The sequence below is a fragment of the Lathyrus oleraceus genome, chromosome 5 (genome assembly GCF_024323335.1).
Source record: "Lathyrus oleraceus cultivar Zhongwan6 chromosome 5, CAAS_Psat_ZW6_1.0, whole genome shotgun sequence".
Lineage (NCBI taxonomy): Eukaryota > Viridiplantae > Streptophyta > Magnoliopsida > Fabales > Fabaceae > Lathyrus > Lathyrus oleraceus.
Genome location: NC_066583.1, coordinates 441,717,737 through 441,739,551, shown reverse-complemented (window position 1 = coordinate 441,739,551; position 21,815 = coordinate 441,717,737). Strand labels below are relative to the sequence as shown.

Sequence of the window (21,815 nt, the reverse complement as noted above, 5' to 3'; positions counted from 1 at the left end):
GCATCTTGGACATTCTCTGCAAATCGTAACCAGATGATTTTAAATTGACTGTTATGATTGCTTTTACAATTGTAGGATTCACAACTTCCCAACTTTGCCCATTTTGAAAGGCATGTGCAAGCATTGGAAGAATGAGCATTTGTATTACAATCACCGATTGGTTATGCCCAAGTTGCTTTGATTGGAAAAGGTTGTAGCTTGTTTCGTTTTGTAGTGATAATGGTGTCTAGCTGGCTTGGTATGTTTGCTGCTGTAAGTCTTTGTTTCTTGAATTCCTCACCAAACAGCATTTTCTCAAACTTGACTAATTTCCTTCTCTTTTGCCTTGCATATATCTTCCGCAGTCTTGATAGATTTTTTGTCAAGTCATCAACTTCTTTCTCCAATCTTTTTATGCCATCCTTGGGGAAGACATGGAGTTCAGCTTCTTAATGGCATCCATCGCCGTTTGTCGAGCTCTTCTAATGCTTTGTCGAGTATCCTCGCAAGATTTAGTGACCAACTTATTCATAGCCTGCACGTGCTCTTTGGTCAATGGTGGAATGACAACAATCAATCTTTCACCATCTGTTTTAGGATTTAATCCAAATGGAAATGAAACAGTGACGTTCTCTAATTGTTTAAGTGTCTCTGGATCAAAAGGATTAACAGATAAGGTTTTTTAATCGAGTACGGAAACAAGAGAAAACCGATTCAAATGCATCTTGACACCGCCAGTTTCTACGATAATGTGATCAATCATTCCAGCGGATGCTCTTCCTGTCCGTAGTTTGCTTAGTTCAACGGATAATGCCGCCATTGCAGACTCCATCTGTGAGGCAGCAGAAGCCTTAATGGTAGGACCCACGTTTGGTGGAACCTCAACTACACTAACACCCCCTTCATCCTTCGACTTCCGGCCTGACAAAGGATCTACGACTTTCGCTGATAAAATTAGGCACAGTTGGAAGAGTAAAGACTCTAGTGCTAGCATCAGATATGCAAAGTTTAACAGAGGAATTTTCACAAACATGACTGGAGCAAGAAGGTAACTGTTTTTTTTCGTGCCTATTTTATCTTTAGCCAATACATCCTTACCCTTCTATTTGAATTTCCTTTTACAATTCGTGTCTTCTGTTACTTTGCTGACTCGAGATAAAACAACCTCTCTTTATTTTTTTTTGCAGGAGAACACTACACCTACAAGATTCAAGGGCTGATAGCTCTAGTTTGATGATTGTGTACTTTCCAATCAGTTTGGAACCCTTACAGTCTGATCATCACCGGCCAATGGAACAAGGATAGAAGGAAATTCGGCCAAAAATTCAGTTTGCCATTTAACTTGTGACAGACTACATAGAAATGCATAGCACTGAAGACTTTCAACCTGAATTGCAGCCGGAACACCTTCATCTGTGAAAAACTTTAGATAATAGGCGGGTCGGTGATACACTGCACGGCGCAGCTAAGAAATGGAGGTGTTCACGGAATGCATGTTTGAACTTTGAGGAAGCAAAAAAATACAAACATATCCTTTATCATGTTGGTTTTACTACTTCTGTTGATTTAAATTGCAACCCTGCTATTGATTTTTTTCTGCGACAATTGGTACTCCTGGGATCGCATTTGGCAGGTTGTTATAGCAGAACTTGTTGTGTTTGATGTTGTCTGCTGATGAGGATTGTTGCAGGTTGGGGACGAGGTTCTGAGCATGTTGATGAAGGAGTACCGGCAGCGTGTCGGCGCTGGTGCTCCTGTATACCTCGCTGCCGTCCTGGAATATCTTGCCGCTGAGGTTCTTGAATTGGCTGGAAATGCTGCAAGGGACAACAAGAAGACTAGAATTGTGCCAAGGCATATTCAATTGGCTGTTAGAAACGATGAAGAACTGAGCAAGCTTCTTGGTGATGTTACCATTGCCGATGGCGGCGTGATGCCCAATATTCACAACCTGTTGCTTCCAAAGAAAGCTGGTTCCTCTAAGGGTGCTGGTGACGATGAATGATTCTTTGATAAAAAGTTGATTTCGTTAATGGGTTTACAGTGCCTGTTTCGTTTCATTTTTTTGTTAGAGGCTGATCGTTCAGATATGTAGGTTCTGTTAGTCATGTGAATACATTGGTTTCAGTTTGTTCCTTTTGATGAGATTTGGTGAAACTTTATAAAATTTATCCATTTACTATTTGGTGTTATCCTTTTTATTGTGAATGGGTATGCAATTATGAGAGGAAAAAAATGGATTTAATTGTGGGTTTAAGGAATTTGGATATTTGATTATAAAGATGGATATGGATTTTTAGGAATAATCCGAGACTAATCAAAATCAATAAAAAATCAAAAAAGCTAAATAAAACCAATTAAAATCAAATTAATCTACAATTTGCTAAAATTACTTTGATGTCAAATTCTAACATTCATTTGGATATTAAAGATCAATTAGAATTTGAATCATTAGTAAAAATACAATTAAGATTAATTTGAAATTTGGAATTAGACTTAATTTGAAATTAAAATTGAAAAATAAAAAGAGTCAAATATTTAGAATCCATTTCATAATCAAAACACCATGATAAAGAAATACTAAATAATGAGCAATGTTTATCAAAAAATATGGATTTTGGGAATGGATGGTGGCCTTTGGTCATGAATGTATGCAAATGAACTTTAGGCCAAGTGCCAAACAAAAAATGAAAAAATGAAAGAAAAAAAATTCAGGACCAAAATCGGGGTATGACATAGTGCAATGTGTAAAAATACCAAAAAAAAAATACTTGTACTTTTTATTCATGTGCGTATTTGCTACAAACATGGGATTGGTCAAGAATGTCGTCACTCGCTCCGGTAAACGAGAACCCATTCATGTTCTCTTTTGCAACAAAGTAAGTTTAACACTTTATAATTTAATTAATTATACTTTATATTACAATTAACTGTAAATAATATTTTTCAATTTTTTTTATCTAGGTGGTCAGTTAGGGGAATGAACTACAATATGTGTCTAAAATACGCTATAGTAGTCTATCGCAATCTATTGGACCACATTGGACCAAACAATGTAATACTCCTACACAACTCTATTTTAATTTAAAAATACTTATCAAATTATTTATCATCTAATTGTGTCGTATTGTTGTACAGTTTATTTGGAGGCCATATCTAGGTCTTGATCATCAGGTTAACCATGACGATGCTGCAGTTTGGACAACAAAGACACCAATTATCCGGTTTACTACTGTGGAGATGCACCAGAGTGACCGGGTAAAACTGCAGTTCGGCATGCAGCAACAGATTCCAGAACCTCCGACGTGTTTGGGAGATTGGCATCAAAAAAGAGTTGATGCACAATGGGATTATTCCGACTGTAGAGACTTCGCAAAAGAGATGTATCGCCAATGGAGGAATCGACGACAACACATCTTAAACGAACCAGTCATCCATGGTGCAAGACCAACTCAACAATATATGACATGGTTTAGGTCGGTAACAACGCAATAATTTGTGTTTGAGCCATGATATTTGATTGATCCATGTCAACTAGCTTCGTCATCATACGCCCAACAACATGTCCCCATCCAACACCAATGTCAAACCATCCAAACCCAACAACCAACCTCACACCATCAACCTACCACATACACCCAACAACCAAACACCCAACTTCACAACACATTCATGCCATTCATCCAACAATCAAACACCCAACGTCGCAATCCACTCATGTCACCCACCCAACCACAAAACCAAGAATCAAACCTTATCCACCAACAACCATACGCTTCAACTGAAGGAGAATTGCCATCCAAGGCGCAACGGAATTTAAAAATTTCTCCATTTAGTGATCCTTACGAATGGGCATGATCAATGATAGAATCGTTACCTCTTGTGGCGATTCAAACCTTTGGTGCAGATCTCTCATAACGATCAAAACCTTGGATACAAATCCACGGAGCGATCACGAATGCTGAACGATGACAACGTCTCTACTCAGTCCACACGAACGGATTCCTTCAATCTCAGTGCTAGCTGGTACGAATCAAGGCTTTGAGTGAGAGAAAGAGAGATACGAAGTTCAAATTCTTCAATTGTGTTGTATTCCCATACAATGCTTCTGCACAAGAGTTCTATTTATAGACCCACTTGTGTGGGCTTCAAGCCAAAAAGCCCACTTAAGTGTATTTTGGCCCATATCTCATAATATGCCAAAATCACTTAAGTATTTGGTACCTTATCATACTTCGTATTCTACTTAAGTATATCGTACCTTACGATGTTCCTTAGTTACTCTATCTCTCATCAATCCGTCCTTTGTGTGTGACCCTGTAGGTTTTCCCGACGTTGGCAATTATATTAAATCATGCATTTAACATAATAAACAGTGAGCGGTATCTAGCAACACATCACTGCTACCCAAGACACGAAAATGTCATGTGATCTGACAAAACTTCCTGTGATAATAATTATGTGTATAATTACCCCTTTGCCCTTATGTCTATATTGAACACAAGGTATAGACCGTGTCATCCTTGTCCAGTTCAATATTGGGCCCATAGACATTTATCCTGTTACGCAGGATGGGCAAATTACATCTAGGTCACTCATGTCCCTCAGCATGCTTCGTGGAGTACCCATCAACTGTCTTTATGGTTATCCAGTTACGGACAATGTTGGATCAGCAATAAAGCACTCGACTCTACATCTAGGGTCCATAGTGGTTTCAGGTCGAAGAGTGGTATACACCATTATAACCATGAGAATAACTTATGACACTTTGCATAACTTTCTATATAGTATTCTCATAGCGGGTCAATCCGGTATAAATATTACTCTTAATATTCATACCTATGTTTAAGACTTGATAACCCTTTATCCATGATCCATGAGATGTGATCATCAGTCTACAAACATAATAGTCTCAATGCTTTAATGTTATCCCACTTCACAATAAAGCTCGACTACGGATACTTTAAGAATAGTGTCCTTATGTTTAATGTGGTCTCATGATCAAGTCACACTTGATGCATTAAACGGACTAACTATTCTAGGGACTTTATTAAACAACCGTAATAAAGAAAAAACCTTTTATTATTAATAAATAATTTGATACAAGTACCAAAAGTATTGGCCTCTAGGGCTTACACCAACATCAACCACAACCGTCTATAGCACATATGATTCATATGGATCACTTCATCGTAGCCCCCCACCAATGAGCACTCAAACATCCCATCACCAAAACACACAACCATTGTTTAACTATAGTACATTCCAGGAACCATTGCTTCATTTCCAAAACGATTCAATGTCTCAATTCGGGCAACTATACCGTCCACAATCCACCCAACCCCATCGACCTAACTACGATGACATGGGCACCGAATTCCATTACGGAAGCGTCGTTGGCCAGAGCCCCCTAGATATTGGGAACAAATGATGACACATCTATCAAATACCGTTGGAACTTCCGCCGAACTTTCACACCAGTCATCATTCGATCAGGTCAGCGCGTAAAGACCCCAAACACCTCAGGAAAATCGTGGGAGACCTCGAAGACAAACTAACGCACCTGGATGTGGAACAGTGGAACGTTTTGATCGGGCCGGTCATTAAATTTTTGTCAATCTCATGTAACATTTATTATATCATGAATACATTTTTTTTAACATTATATTTCACTAGCGTCCAGACGGGCCCATCTATCCGCTTTCTCAAATACTGATTCACATAAAATACAAATCGTATTATATTTTTTATTTAATTTTATTTTTATTTTTAATTATTTATAAAATACTTAAAGATAATAGTGTGAAAAATAATAAATCGTTGTATAACCGCCGTTTGTGGGAAATAGAAGTTAAGATTTAAAATAAAATTGAAAAGGGTATATTTGGAAGAAATAAAAACTACACCAAATTCATGTTTTCCCTTTATATATTAGTATAGATTATTTAATAAAAAAAATTAAAATTAAATTTAAAATAAAAAAAATTAATACAAAAGTGTATGCGCCATATGAATTAGAGCATACACCACATGCCAAATGCATGCGCCAGAGACATTGACGCTTCTTCATGAGACTTCCAATGCATGCGTCACTCAAACTGGCCCCTCCTCTTAATGGGAATGGATACATCAATTTATCTGATTCATCTGTTTAGAAAGGTGATTATTTTTTAAAAAAATAAAAAAAATAATTATTTTGGATTTTTTTTAAAAATACTGATTATTTTTAAAAAAAAATCACAGACAAGAAACAGCATGCCTAACTAAAAGTTCAAACCAGTAATTGATGTTTGATCATCAAAATACACTAAGATTTTTTTCCAAATTACAGTGGAAAAAATGTCTATTTTGAATCTAATAGTACATAGTCAAACTATCACCAGCATAATATCCCTAAGGGTTCGAAAAATTCCAAATGTATACCTCTTACTTACTCATACTTTCTGCAGAAACAAGAGGAACTTTTTCAATAAAAATATTAAGATGTGCTCATGGAAGAGGAACTTTCCCTATATGCTAACCATGACTAGTACTTTTGTACATAAGTACATTTTTCTTGTATTCTCTCTTGCTCTCTAAGTAGGGAGTAACTAAAATCAATGGTGAAAAGAATAAGATATACCACATCATAAAACAAGCAGGACAATGTCTTGAATCCTCTAGCACATTTAACCATTTCCCTTGCCACTTTCATTGTCTCTTCTAAAAAGTAGTTCTTTCATCCAATACCCTGTCCAGCACATAATGTTGGTGTAAAGGAGCATTCTAGTTTCAAACTTTGTTAAGCTTAAGTAGAACTGTAAATAACTACAAACACAATTTCCATTCTGAAGACCTCTCTTCTTCATAGATAAAACTGTGAAATGTGTGCTTACCGAACAATAAACTGATCACATTACCTAAGCCCTTGGATCAATTTGAAAGGGAGACTTCAATCTGAAATAGAAAAAAAAAACTTTAGAACTCCTTCCATTCCTTTTAAGGTGTTGTTTTCTTACAAAAATTAGTTTCTTTTTATTTACAGTTTTCTAAGTTAAAAATAGTATTAACTACTATTTTGTAAAAAAAAATTGCTAACTAGATATTGCAGAGATAAATAGGTGAAATGAGATAATAAATAATCAAAGATACTATTAGAAATAGACAAATTATTCTATCTAGAGTTACAAAACTTATTAGTTTTTATTGGTATGTACAAATTACTCTATAGCACCGACTCGGACACCGACACTTGTCATTATGTTCAATTTATTCTTTCTTTTTTTAAAAATTATTATCGGGGTGTCGATTGTCAGTATTCATAAGTAAATAACCTTAAAAACAACTACTAAAAATGAACAAAGTAGTTATGATTAGAAACTACAAAGACCTGAGCTATTTTGACCAGTTAATTAGTTGATGCCTTAAAGAAAGAAGCGGCTTCTCTAGTGCCATCTAGTTATGCTCATCTCTCCTTAAGTCAAAACCATTAACACCACTTTATTTCCATTCAATCGAATTACTTAACCAACTTTTGAGCAGAAATCAGATCCCCGGGAAAACCTATGTGTTGCATGGGAAACTTCAACTTGAATCCAGTAAATTATAATGCTTTTTGATGGCCTCCACCCCAACGGCGTTGTCTAGCCCTCCTCTTCCTTCCGTCTTTTTTCTCCTTTACCTTTTCTTTCAAATCCCTCTCTCCTCTCCGTTTATACATCTTGAAAGTGATATGTCTATCAGCAGCCATTTTCCTTACCTTCTCAGTGATTTCTACAGCAAATTCTCTGTTATACAATTTCTTCAAACCACCCATAAGCTTTGCGAAAGTATCTGGCTGTGGCATTAAATCGTTATCCATCATGTCTATACAAAACGAACAAGCTTCCTTCACATGTCCTTTTGAAAACAATGCATGAATCCAGATTGTCCATGCACTCACATTCATCTCACAACTTTTAGAACCAGTGATACAATTCCAAGTATCTTTAGCCATTTCAAGCTTCTCGGCTCTCAAAAGAGAATTCATCAACTCCTTCAAAGTACCATATTGAGGAGCAGCAAAAAGCCCTCTCCCAACCATTTCTTTGAAATACTCACAAGCTTCAACTAGATAATCCTGCTCAAGAAACCCATTAATCATGATGACAAAAGTGTCGATACTCGGACTGAGTCCACTCGCTTCCATTTCATTCCAAAGCCAAACACCTTGTTTGACCTCTCCCAACTTACAAGCCAGCCTAATGACTGTATTATAGATGTTAAGATCAGGAACACAACCAATCTTCTGCATCTCATTCACAAGTTCCATACACTCTTCCAATTCTTCCTTCTTTTCATGAGCCACCATGATATGCAGATAAGTCAGCTGAATCGGGGAATGTCCTTCTTGTATCATCTGATCCAAAAGCTCATAACCCCTTTTGATTTTTCCCCACTTGCAAAACCCGCTTATCAATGTCGTATACGTTATGACATCCATCTGACAACCATTTCTCTGCATTTCAACAAACATTCGCATTGCCTCCTCCAATTTCTCATGTTTACACAACGACTGGATCAAAACAGTATACGACACTGCATTCGGCTCGCATCCCCTTCTTCTCATCTCTTTCAAAAGATCATAAGCATCCCCCATTTTCCCAGCTTGAGCATACCCACCAAGCAAATTGTTAAACACCACAATATCCGGCTCAATACCCGCATCCTTCATTTGCACCAACACATGCTTCGCCTCCACAAGCTTCCCTTCCTTACACCAACCATACAACAACGAAGTAAAATGCTTAACAGTCGGCGGAAACCGATACCTCATATCCTCAAAAAGTGAAGCAGCCTCCTTAACACTACCATTCTTACACAACGCATCCAAAAGACACCCAAAAACATACTCATCCGGCTCACAACCATACTTAGGCATTTCATCTAACACCTCAATAGCCTTATGAACCATCCTAGCAGAAGCAAATCTCCTCATCAAAATAACAAACACTTGCGGCGAAATCAACTCAGGATTTCCCACTCTCATTTCTTCAATTAACCCCCAAACAGCACCAAACTGTCTCATTTTACTCAAAACCTTAATCATAGCTCTATACACATCTGGACTATGCCTATAACTTTGTTGCTTAGAAGCCCAAGAAAAAAACCTATAAGCTAAATTCCCAGCATCGCCACACCGATTCAATACACGTTCTGTTAAACCAGACCTAACAACAACTCCAGATTCTTTCAAAGCTAGCTCCAATTTGGGAACCCTAGAATGGTATTTTCTCAATATTCTGTAAACCTTTTCTACATCAGAAGCAAACTCGTCATTGTTTTGATCGGTGAAATTGTTTGCACTAGATTCAAGTTGAACGAGACCGAATTGGTCGTTTCTTATAGTAGTGTTGCTGGTTTTGAATTTTGGGGGGCTAGGGTTTGGTGTTGGTGGTGAGTGTGCAGAGGGTTGAGAAGAAATTATTTGAGAGGTAGTAGTAAAGAAGAAGAGGTGGTGTAATATGGTATTTTCATGGCTGATTTGAAAAGACTTTCTGAATGGAAGGTTGAAAAGAGTGTGTTTGTGGAAGAGATGTGAGAATCTATGCATGGTATGAATGATATAATGGGGAAAAAGTTGCGGTGAAAATGAATAGGAAGAAGAACAAGACTGAAGAGAAAGACGAGTTTTTTTATAAGAATTGTTGACGAAAGTATGAAGAGTGACTAGCGGAAGGAATAGTCTTGTATCGATCGAAAATGTGGATACTTTATCAATTTATAAAATATTTATATATAAGAGAATTCAGTCAGATATTGCATGAAAGAAAAAGTCTCTTAATATTGAATGTTTATGTGATAAATTCTCCGACATAAATAGTTATAGTTTTTCTTTTATTTCAAATTATTTGAGTTTCAAATTATTTTTCAATACTTTTTTTATTGCTACAAGAAAAAAAAAAGGTAAATTATGGAGAGATTGGGGAAGGCACAAGAAAGAAAGAAAGATACAGTATATTCCGTCCAAAATTTTGAGATATTATGCATATCGGTCAAATATTTGTACATTTTACTTATTTATTGAGGAAGTTGGAATCAATAACTCACGTTTGAACTCAAATATATTATATTATTAATTCACATTTGAACTCAAACTGTATTATATTATAGTTGGTTCCACAAGGGGATTTTCTTTTAAGTTGATTTGATTTTGATGATAGTAAATACATTTAAGAGAATAATTTTACTTTATTTGTTGTTATATGTCATATGAAAAATATAATTCAAGTATTGTAACTTATTATTACGGGAATGTAATCGATTATAGTTGGTCGAAATTCACTTTTGATTTGAAAAATAGAAAGTTCGTCATGGGCGTAATCGATTATAATAACCGATTTCTGTAACATGTTACCACTGTATTTAATTCCTTTTTTATAACAGTTGTAATCAGTTATATGTTTAATGTAACCGGTTACAGGTACAAGATTTTATGTTTTATATTATTTGATTTGATTGCTTGTATCTAATCCATTTGTAAACATATAAATACCTTTGAGGTATTGTTGTAAGTATTAATGATAATTCTCTCTCTCTCTCTCTCTTTCCCTCTCCACATTCAATTTTCTTTATTATTCATCAATCTTGTGGTTCCAAGTTCTAACATTTGGCATCAAGAGCCTGGTTCTGATCCCCAAACACTTAGTGTGCAACATGATTATGTTTCCAATGAAATAATCTCGACAAACCTACTCATCCTTGATGTGAAGTCTTAAGACAAATGGTGCAAACAAATGAAGATGTTGCTTGGTTGCCTAGATGTTCTTGAAGTGATCAAGAATGAGATGAATCCTCTTGTCGAAGGTACAACGGATGCACAACGGGCAACACATAAGGAAGGGAAGAAGAAAGATTTTAATGCGCTATTTTTATCCATTAATGTGTGGATGGTAACAACTTTGAAAAAGTTGGTGATTGTGAATCGTCAAAGCAAACGTGGAAAATATTAGATAAGACATATGCATGGGCTGACAAGGAGAAGGTGATGAGGTTACAAACTCACAAACGTCAACTTAAATTGATTCAAATGGAAGAGAAGGAGACCAACAACAATTTCACAATGAGAATCACTCGATTAGTGAATCAAGTGAAGGCATGTGGAGAAACAATCACAGAGCAGTATGTTATCGCGAAAATATTGCGTTCTTTAACGCCAAGATTTAACAATGTGGTCGTAGCGATTGAGGATCGAAGGATCTTGCAATGATGAACAAAGAGGAGTTACAAAGCCCTCTTGAGGCTCAGGAGCAAAGGATGGATGAGAGAAATAGTGATAAGAAAAATGCAGAGATTGCTTTGCAATCTTATTTCAACAAGAAGGACAAGAGATCGAAAGGAAAATAACCCATGAAGAGTAAAGAGAATTTTTAGAATTTTGGTGGAAGAGAGTCCCACAGTTCCAAGAATTTGACTTGTCAAAGGGGTTAGAGCAGATGCAACAAAAATGGTGGTCAAGGCAACTTTACAGGTTAAAGAAGGAGGGTTGATAAAAGAAAAGTGTAATGCTTTAATTGTCAAAGGTTCAGTCTATCGCATCTCGAAAAATACAACCTCACGAACGCTCACGCGCTCGTGGAATGATTGAACATAATCGCCATCGAACTTTATTTTTCCAATGAAGGAAAGAAAAATATCGATAAAACCCTTAAAAAAAAGAAAATGTTCGTCGCAACCATATTCTAGTTCAGGAGTCGATTATGCAAGGGGAAGATATTAACACCCCTCACATCCATTGTATTTAACAAGAACCTTTTAGTTAAACTTGTGATTGAATGTTAGCTAATGTTATTTGTGTTTTCGAGTGATAAAAGATTGAACAAGACAAGAAAAGGGGTCGCAAAAGGTTTTATTATTAGGGTGCTTGACGAGATTGTGAGTCTCGCTCCTACGTATCCTCAGGTACAATGAGGAATTCAAAGTTTCTTAGTTCTTCATAGCAAATGAGTATCGGTTGATTGATTTTATCGAAAGAATATTTAGATCGTGTTCTAGCAATTGACTGTTGCTTGTGATCGCAATTGAAGGCTTAAAGTGTTTGTTTGTATTGCGGTAGAACGAACTTAAATAATGTTCTTTTTGAAAAGGTTTTTGATCGCACGGGGGCGAGAAAATAATTTGATGCGCTGAATATGCTTTTAGGTGATTTACGAATATTCAAACAATGGGTTAATTATAGATATCACACGGATATTCGAGGTTACGAGGATCCATGCTTGTGATAAGTGGATTGAAGAATATGCTTTTGTGTGAAACTTGGCCTTCTTTCCTTCCTTTGGAAGATGTTTTGGTTCAAGGATCCATGCTTGTGATAAGTGGGTTGAGTGTTCTCCAAAGAATGTCTTGAAAAAGCAAAAGCAAAACAAAACTAACCTCTAACCTACTAACTATTAACTTTTAATTTCAAGTTTTTATCTTAATGCAATTTACTTTTAGCACTTTATTTCATTTGCCATTGTACATATCATTCTAATTATTTATGTTAATGTAATTTTCACTTTGTCCATTTGAACCATATTGTGTGATATATTTTGTTTGTGTATACTTTGTTTGTTTGTGTGGTCTTTGACCATTAATGTGTTGGTGTAAGCCCTAGAGGCCAATACTTTTGGTACTTGTATCGAATTATTTATAAATAATAAAAGGCTTTTTCTTTATTATGTTTGTTTAATAAAGTCCCTGGAATAGATAGTCCGTTTAATGTATCAAGTATGACTTAATCATGAGATCACATTAAACATAAGGATACTATTCTTAAAGTATCTGTAGTCGAGCTTTATTGTAAAGTGGGATAACATTAAAGCATGAAGACTATTATGTTTGTAGACTGATGATCGCATCTCATGGATCATGGATAAGGAGTTATCAAGTCTTAAACATAGGTATGAATATTAAGAGTAATATTTATACCGGATTGACCCGCTATGAGAATACTATATAGAAAGTTATGCAAAGTGTCATAAGTTATTCTCATGGTGATAATGGTGTATACCACTCTTCGACCTGAAACCACTATGGATCCTAGATGTAGAGTCGAGTGCTTTATTGCTGATCCAACGTTGTCCGTAACTGGATAACCATAAAGACAGTTGATGGGTACTCCACAAAGCATGATGAGGGACATGAGTGTCCTAGATGGAATTTGCCCATCCTGCGTAACAAGATAAATGTATATGGGCCCAATATTGAACTGGACAAGAATGACACGGTTTATACCTTGTGTTCAATATAGGTGTTTTTGGAGTGTGCAATGACTTGATGCGGTGTTCGCAAGTATACGAACGCGTCAGAGTAATATAAAAGATTGTCGAATCCATAGAGACCAAGTGTCAATCTATCGTTATCTATTGTTATGGTGTTTATCAAAGGCAATCAAAATAGGTGTTTTTGGAGTGTGCAATGAAAAGTAAAGTGTTAAATAAAGATTAATTAATAAAGACAGGGTCGAATGTAATTCACGTAATCAATTAATAATCCAAGTACTTGCTAATAGAATTACTTATGGGCAGTGTTTCCTACTTTGAAAAGAACTAATTTAACAGGAACTATCGCTTTCGCGTATTCAGAACCGAGTTGTACTCCCTAATCAAACCCTCTTATTGTCACTTATAAAGAGGCGCGCATTGCGTTAGAGTAGTAAACCTATTTTTAAGAAATATAGTATCTTGACTAAGTTGAAAAGTATTATAACCTGGATTTCTTAACCAAAAGAGGTTCTCACGAACCAGACTCTAAACTTATAAACGCGTCCGAAAATAGTTTTAAAATCTCTTTTCTTTTTAATGTTAAAAACTCTTAATGAACTAAACAAAGCGCTTTCGCTGTTTTTGAAATAGTTAAAAACAATTAAATTTAGATAGACGTTGGACGGCTTTCGATCTTACCCAACGGAATTGAAGTGCGGGAAAACTTAAGTTGAAAGTTAAAATAGCCCTTAAGTGTTTCTACGAACAATTGTACGGATTACCGTTCAATTACGATCCTTACATTCTAACCTTATCAATTTAGCTAGACATGGTAAAGTAAAAGTGCATTAAAATAAATAAAAGTAGTGCGAGTGCGGAAAGTAAATAAAAGTAGTGCGAGTGCGGAAAGTAAATAATTTAAAGCGAATGCGAGGAAATAAATAAAAGTAAAGCGAGTGCGAGGAAATAAATAAAGTAAAGCGAGTGCGGGAAAATAAATAAATTAAAGCGAGTGCGAGGAAATAAATAAAAGTAAAGCGAGTGCGAGGAAATAAATAAAGTAAAGCGAGTGCGAGGAAATAAATAAAGTAAAGCGAGTGCGGAAAATAAATAAGATAAAGGCAAGTAATAAAAACCTGCTCCAATCGGAGGGTTGAATAAATTGCAAAGCGGAAATGAAAATGGCGGCAGGATTAACTTCCTTCCAAAGTGCTCCAAACTCGATTACAGACTCTATCACAGACTTGATTACACAATTGTGGTAACACTCCAATGCAAAGCGATTACCACTATAAAATACTGAATATATGCCTAAGTGAAACAAATTTGCTTCTGAGTTTGTCTCTGTTCTAAGTTTGGATGATTGTAAAAGTGAATTCGCGTTTCTATTTATAAGCAAGTAAAAAGATGGAAATGACTTGGATGCCCTTCAACTTGAAAATAGGAGGGAACCGTTTTTCCTCTTGTGGCGCCCGCCACAAGGCCATGGCGCCCGCCACAAGGCCAAAGTGAGGCACCTTAGTGGATGTAGTGGAGAACGTGGGAGTTGAGGGAAGTTGAGCTTGGACACGTCATGGCTTGGTCTGTGGCGCCCGCCATTGGGTAGTCCATAAGAACAAAATGCTGAATTTTAGGGTTTTGGCTCTTTTTCGCTCCTTTTCTCGATCGGGGCTCCAATTAAAGTAAAAACCTGAAAACAAAGAAAAACATAGCAATAACACAACAAAATGATAATAAAACAACTAGAATGCATGTGAAATCGGAGTCGAAAATACAGTAAATTTTAGTGTTATCAAACTCTCCCACACTTAAACCTTTGCTTGTCCTCAAGCAAAACATTAAAAAGCTCATAAAAGAAAATTTGTGTAAACGAGTGCTTCAGGTAAAAATTCCAAGTTCGAGTCGGGATGCAGTGATAGGTACTAACTGAGTGAACTAAGGGTATCATGATGACACTGATCCGCAAATACGGACATAAACTTCATTCCTATATTAACCAACCCATATTATCCCACAATACCTAGGCCTGCTTCTTCATCTCTTTTTGTGTCCTTTTCATTCAGGCGCAATCACATTAAGCCCGTTATCCGTACATGCTTCATAGTAGAGTGGCCTGTTAGTGATTATGATCTGAGCATGGGGTTTCTGGCACATAAATATGTGTAAACCCTTTTATTGGACCCAACTGTAGTTGTGGGGGATCGGATCGTAATCCGCCCTACCGAGTTCAGTGCTAGATACCTCTGAACTAACTAACAGTGGGTAAGTTTTTCTTTTTTTCTTTTTCTTTTTCTTTTTGTTTTTGTAGCAATTTTTTACAATTCTTTGGTTTAAATGACTTTGTGAGGGTCACCTATACCGGAGTTGCCTTTTTGCTTTCTTTATTTTTTTGTTTTTCTGGATCATTCACTTATTTGCATCGGTCCCCTACGTAGAGGATGCGTAGGCCGGAGCTGACTGCTGAGATAAACTACTGAGGACTTATACGGAAATGATGATTAAGGCCATGGTATATGGGGTTTCGGGAATGATTCCTATATTTACGAAGCTTATGGTGCTAAAACAGATACTGATGTTTCGCAAAGTTCTCCCAAGTCACCGCATCCTTACTCAAAACATGTCTTTAAAAACCTGAAAACTTTCGAAATAACACTATTTTCTTTTTGCAAAAAAATTTCGGTGGGGCTAAAGGTATGGGGAGGTAGGATTGTACTAAAGATCTACTATATTTGGTGACTCGTCAAACTCATGCATTATACTAAAAAGCAAAATAAACAACTAAAAGGAAATAACAATAAATAAACTATCTAAAAACACAAAGAAAAACGATAAAGGAAAAAAAACGAGAAAAGACAATAAAGAAAAGACGATAGAGTCTCCTCCCACACTTAAATCGAACATTGTCCCCAATGTTTCAAAATAAGATAAGGGAAGCAACCTATTGCGGACCACTAGTGCCCTCGCCATCCAATGTCAGGTTCCTGTAGCTGTTACTCAAGTCATCAGCAAACTCGTCCCAGTGAAGCTGGTGGCTAAGGAATCGGATACTCGGCTCAATGCCCAGTGCCTCCATACAGTGCTGATCAGGATAACGTGTGGGTGCCATAGGGCGCTGATACAGAGCGATGTGGCGCTCTCTCTGAGCATTATCTCTATAGGCCACGTGCATGTCATCGAAATCCTGCATCCTATAAAAGTTAAGAAAGTGATCCTGAAAATACAAACCATTCAAATCTTAGTCTCAATGCAAAATATGATAAAATAAAATAAAAATAAAAATAAATAAATGCGAAAAAGTAAAATGAAAGAAAAACCATGGGTTGCCTCCCACGTAGCGCTTGTTTAACGTCAATAGCTTGACGATTAGAATCTATACATCTGTAGTAGGAATTGGTGGATCAATCAGGGTGTGGCTCGAGCAGTATGCTGGAATGTCTCCTCCTTCGTAGAGCTTCAGTCTTTGTCCATTTACAATGAATGGACTACAGGTATCGTTCTTGATTTCTACGGCTCCGGATCTCAGAATCTTGGATACTTCGAAAGGACCAGTCCATCTTGAACGTAGCTTTCCAGGGAAGAGTCGTAACCTAGTGTTGAAAAGGAGAACAGAATCGCCTATATTGAAGTTTTTCTTTACTATTCTTTTGTCGTGATAGGCTTTTGTCCTCTCTTTATATATTTTTGCATTCTCGTAGGCCGATTGCCTAAGTTCTTCTAATTTATTAATGTCTAGGGTACGCTTTTCTCCAGCGGCTAGGTAGTCTAAATTCAAAGTTTTAATGGCCCAATAGGCCTTATGCTCTAATTCGAATGGTAAGTGACATGATTTTCCATAAACTAGTTGATAAGGAGTAGTTCCTATAGGGGTTTTGAAATCGGTTATATAGGCCCATAATGCTTCTTGAAGCTTCTGAGACCAGTCTCTCCTAGAAATAGAAACAGTTTTCTCTAGGATTTGTTTTATCTCCCTATTAGATACTTCTACTTGGCCACTAGTCTGTGGATGGTATGGTGTTGCTACTTTATGCCTAACTCCATATTTTCTTAAAAGTTTGTCAAATATTCTCGATATAAAGTGTGATCCTCCATCGCTTATGACTAAACGTGGTGTTCTAAATCTAGGGAATATATAGTTTTTAAATAGTTTGATTACTACCCTAGTGTCGTTTGTGGGTGCAGCTATAGCTTCAATCCACTTAGACACATAGTCTACAGCTACTAAGATATACCTATTTCCTAAGGATGGTGGAAAAGGTCCCATGAAATCTATACCCCATACGTCGAAGAGTTCTACTTCTTGAATGTTTCTTAGAGGCATTTCATCATGTCTTGAAATGTTTCCAGTGCGTTGGCATCTATCACACTTGACAATGAAAGCATAGACATCACGCCACATGGTAGGCCAGAATAGGCCAGCTTGAAGAATCTTGGCGTATGTCTTAGAGGTGCTCGCATGTCCACCATAAGGTGCAGAATGACAATGCTCGATAATATTATTTACCTCTTCTTCTGGAACGCAACGGCGAAAAATGCCATCTTTACCCCTTTTGAAAAGGAGCGGTTCGTCCCAATAGAAGTTTCTTACATCGTGGAAGAATTTCTTCTTGCGGTGGTAGTCAAGATCAGGGGGTACTATATCAGCAGCTAGGTAATTAACGAAATCTGCATACCAGGGTACGTTACTTATTGCTAAGGAATTTTGGGAATGCTCATAAGGATCTATGTTATCATCTTCAATGGTTTCTACTTTAGCTATCAGTCTATCATAGGCAAAATCATCATTTATGGGTATTAGTTCTGGTTTTAGATGTTCTAGCCTAGAAAGGTGATCGGCCACTACATTTTCAGTGCCTTTTTTATCTCTTATGTCTAAATCAAACTCTTGTAGTAATAGAATCCATCGGAGTAACCTGGGCTTGGCATCTTTTTTACTTAATAGGTAACGAATGACAGCATGATCGGTGTAAACAATAATTTTTGCTCCTACTAGATAAGATCTAAATTTGTCTATAGCGAAAACTACAGGGAGTAATTCTTTTTCAGTTGTTGCGTAGTTAAGTTGGGCAACATCTAGGGTTCTACTGGCATAATAAATGGCATATAATTTTTTATCTTTCCTTTGTCCTAGAACGGCTCCAACTGCATAATCACTAGCATCGCACATTATCTCAAACGGTTCTGACCAACCAGGTGGTTTCATAATGGGTGCAGATACTAATGCTTGCTTTAAAAGATTAAATGCGTCATTACATTTTTCATCAAATATGAATTCAGCATCTTTCATTAAAAGTCCAGTTAAAGGTTTAGTGATTTTGGAGAAGTCCTTAATAAAACGCCGATAGAATCCAGCGTGTCCAAGAAAGCTTCGGACTTCTCTGATTATTTTTTGTGGTTTTAGGTTTTCTATAACTTCTATTTTAGCTTTATCTACCTCTATACCTTTTTCGGAAACTATATGTCCTAAAACTATTCCTTCGGTTACCATGAAATGACATTTTTCCCAGTTTAGCACGAGGTTCACCTCCACGCATCTCTCCAGGATTTTCTCAAGGTTAGCAAGGCAATTGTGGAAATCAAATCCGCAAACCGAGAAATCGTCCATAAACACTTCCATGATACCATCTAGGTAATCTGCAAAGATAGACATCATGCAGCGTTGGAAAGTAGTTGGGGCGTTACAGAGGCCGAACGACATTCGTCTGTAGGCAAAAGTTCCATAAGGGCATGCAAAGGTAGTTTTTTCTTGATCTTCGGGGTGAATAGGTATTTGGAAGAATCCAGAGTATCCATCTAGATAGCAGAAGTAAGAGTGTCTGGCTAGACGCTCCAACATTTGGTCTATAAATGGTAAAGGGAAATGATCCTTCCTAGTTGCTTTATTTAATTTTCTATAATCTATACACATCCGCCATCCTCCTTCTAAACGTTTCGCTACATGTTCGCCTTTATCGTGTTGCACGACTGTGATGCCTCCCTTTTTAGGTACTACATGCACAGGGCTCACCCACTTACTGTCCGAGATCTGGTAGATTATACCTGCCTCAAGTAACTTAAGAACTTCCTTTTTTACAACATCACTCATTATAGGGTTTATCCTTCTCTGATGTTCCCTTGAGGGTTTTGAATCTTTTTCGAGCGAAATCCGATGCATGCATACGGATGGGCTTATACCTTTCAGGTCAGAGATATTATATCCTAAGGCTGAGGGATGTCTTCGTAAAATGTCTAAAAGTTGGTTCGTTTCCTCTTGGCTCAAGGTAGCACTAACTATCACTGGACGGTTCATCTTTTCATCGAGGAACTCATATCTCAGGTTCTTAGGCAGTTCCTTAAGTTCTAAGGTTGGTTTCTTAGGGCATGGCATAGGATCTGAGGTAAGGGATAAACATTCGTAGAGGTTATCATCGATGTAGGGTTTCTTAAAGTCATCATCTTCCCTTATGAGAGTTGATGGTAACTTAATTATTTTTATAATTTCTTTTTGTTCTAATTCTCTAACACATTCATCAATGATATCTAAGGCATAACACGAGTCTCCCATCACAGGTGCCATAAGAAATTTCGGAAGTATAAATTCTATTTTATCGTCACCTACCTCAAATGTCAACTTTCCTTTCTTGACATCTATTATGGCTCCTGCAGTCGATAAGAATGGTCTACCTAGAAGGATTGGTATATCATTGTCCTCTTTGATGTCCATGACAACAAAATCAGTAGGGATAAATGATTGACCTATCCTAACAGGAACATCTTCTAAAATGCCTATCGGATATTTAACAGATCTATCGGCTAACCGAAGTGACATCTTAGTGGGTTGTAATTCTCCTAAGTTTAACCTCTCACAAACCGCTAAAGGCATTAAGCTCACACTAGCTCCTAAGTCTAGAAAAGCTTTTTCGATGACATGATTACCCAAAAGGCAAGGAATGGAGAAATTTCCAGGATCTTTATCTTTCTTTGCTAATTTGTCCTCGGAAATAGCATTACATTCCAAAGGCTTCGGATCGTCAAGTCTACGTTTGTTGGTAAGGATGTCTTTGAGAAACTTTGCATAAGAAGGTATTTGGGTGATGGCTTCTATGAAAGGGATTTCTACATGAAGTTTTTCTATAACTTTAATAAATTTTTGATACTGTTTATTGATTTGGGTTTGTTTGAGTCTTTGCGGATATGGTATAGGTGGTTTATATGGCGGGGGTGGTATGTAAGTTTTATCTTTAGGTTCTTCTCCTTTTTCTCGACCTTCCTGGTTTTCAGATTCCTCTGGTTCCTTTACTTTGTTTGGGGGTTTGGTTCATTCCTTAGAAGTTTTGGGTTCACTCAATCTAGGATTTGGTGGCTCATCATAAGCGTTTCCACTTTGTAAGGTAATGGCATTGGCTTGTCTTCTCGGATTTTGTTGAGGTTGTCCAGGGAATTGTCCTCCAGGTGTAGTCTGAGGGGCTTGGTTTAAAGCTACCTGAGAGATCTGGGTTTCAAGCATCTTGGTATGAGTAACTATTTGGTCAACCTTGGTTCCTAACTGAGTAATCAATTCGTTAACATGAATGTTTTGGTTCATGAACTCCTTGTTTTGTTGGGTTTGAGCGGTGATAAAATTTTCCATAATTTTCTCAAGGCTCAGTTTTGGTGGTGCAGGTTGCATAGGTTGATTTGATCTTGGGGCTTGATAACTAGGTCTCGGAGGTGTATTATTTTGAATAGGGTTATTGTTTTTATAGGAGAAGTTCGGGTGATTCCTCCGTCCAGGGTTATAGGTATTCGAATATGGGTTCCCTTGGGTGTAGTTTACTTGCTCATAGTGGGTTTCATTTAATAGACTGCGTTCTGCAGATTGATGTCCTTTGGTTCCACATATCTCACAATCCGACGAAACTGCGGCTATAGTATTCGGGTTTATGCACATATGCTCGACTTTAAGGGCTAATGCGTCCATTTTAGCTTGCATCATGTCTATAGAGCTTAGTTCATACACTCCTCCTTGGGCTTCCTTCTTCTCAACTGTCGCTCGTTCGACTCCCCATGATTGATGGTTTTGAGCCATATCTTCAATGAAGGCACTAGCTTCAGGATAAGGTTTGTTCATCAGAGCACCGTCTGCGGCAGCGTCGATGGTCATCTTTGTGTTATAATGAAGTCCATTATAGAAGGTTTGAATGATTAACCAATTTTCTAAACCATGATGTGGGCATGCTCGTAACAACTCTTTATATCTCTCCCAAGCTTCGAACAACGATTCTCCTTGGTTTTGGGTAAATCTAGTTATATGGTTTCGAAGAACGGCGGTCTTACTCGGGGGAAAATATCTAGCAAGAAAAACTCTTCTAAGGTTATCCCAAGTCGTAATGGAATTGGGTGGAAGGGAATCTAACCATGATAGGGCTTTATCTCTGAGGGAAAAAGGAAATAATCTTAAACGTATTGCCTCAGGAGAAGCTCCATTGGTTTTAAAAGTATCTGCTAATTGAAGAAATATTTTTAAATGTTGGTTTGGCTTCTCGGTAGCGAGACCCACGAATTGTCTCTGTTGCACTAGTTGCAACAGGGATGGTTTAAGTTCAAAATTATTAGCTGGGATGGTTGGGTTTACTATACTAGAACTAGGTTCTTCGTTTGATGGTTGAGCGAAGTCCT

General features: G+C 37.2%; 2 protein-coding genes, 1 non-coding gene and 1 pseudogene across 3 annotated transcripts; 2 read left to right on the top strand and 2 right to left on the bottom strand.

The window, feature by feature from the left end:
- Positions 1-294: 294 nt before the first annotated feature.
- On the bottom strand, positions 295-1,521 carry LOC127081239 (uncharacterized; annotated as a pseudogene).
- Positions 1,522-1,655: 134 nt separating this feature from the next.
- Positions 1,656-2,167, top strand: LOC127082065 (probable histone H2A.3). Its single transcript, XM_051022287.1, has one exon. The coding sequence runs from the start codon at positions 1,691-1,693 to the stop codon at positions 1,982-1,984; it is 294 nt and encodes a 97-aa protein (XP_050878244.1). The 5' UTR covers positions 1,656-1,690; the 3' UTR covers positions 1,985-2,167.
- Positions 2,168-7,546: 5,379 nt separating this feature from the next.
- On the bottom strand, positions 7,547-9,726 carry LOC127085323 (pentatricopeptide repeat-containing protein At3g49730-like). Its single transcript, XM_051025843.1, has one exon. It carries the CDS (start codon positions 9,548-9,550, stop codon positions 7,562-7,564), a length of 1,989 nt encoding a protein of 662 aa, XP_050881800.1. The 5' UTR covers positions 9,551-9,726; the 3' UTR covers positions 7,547-7,561.
- An 11,629-nt stretch (positions 9,727-21,355) lies between these two features.
- Positions 21,356-21,462, top strand: LOC127088517 (small nucleolar RNA R71). Its single transcript, XR_007790350.1, has one exon. It is a non-coding gene; the product is annotated as a small nucleolar RNA R71 (small nucleolar RNA).
- Positions 21,463-21,815: the final 353 nt, after the last annotated feature.

Excerpts from the sequence above, each read along its gene's own strand:
- LOC127082065 (XM_051022287.1), top strand. The coding sequence starts at position 1,691 with ATGTTGATGAAGGAGTACCGGCAGCGTGTCGGCGCTGGTGCTCCTGTA.
- LOC127085323 (XM_051025843.1), bottom strand. The coding sequence starts at position 9,550 with ATGCATAGATTCTCACATCTCTTCCACAAACACACTCTTTTCAACCTT.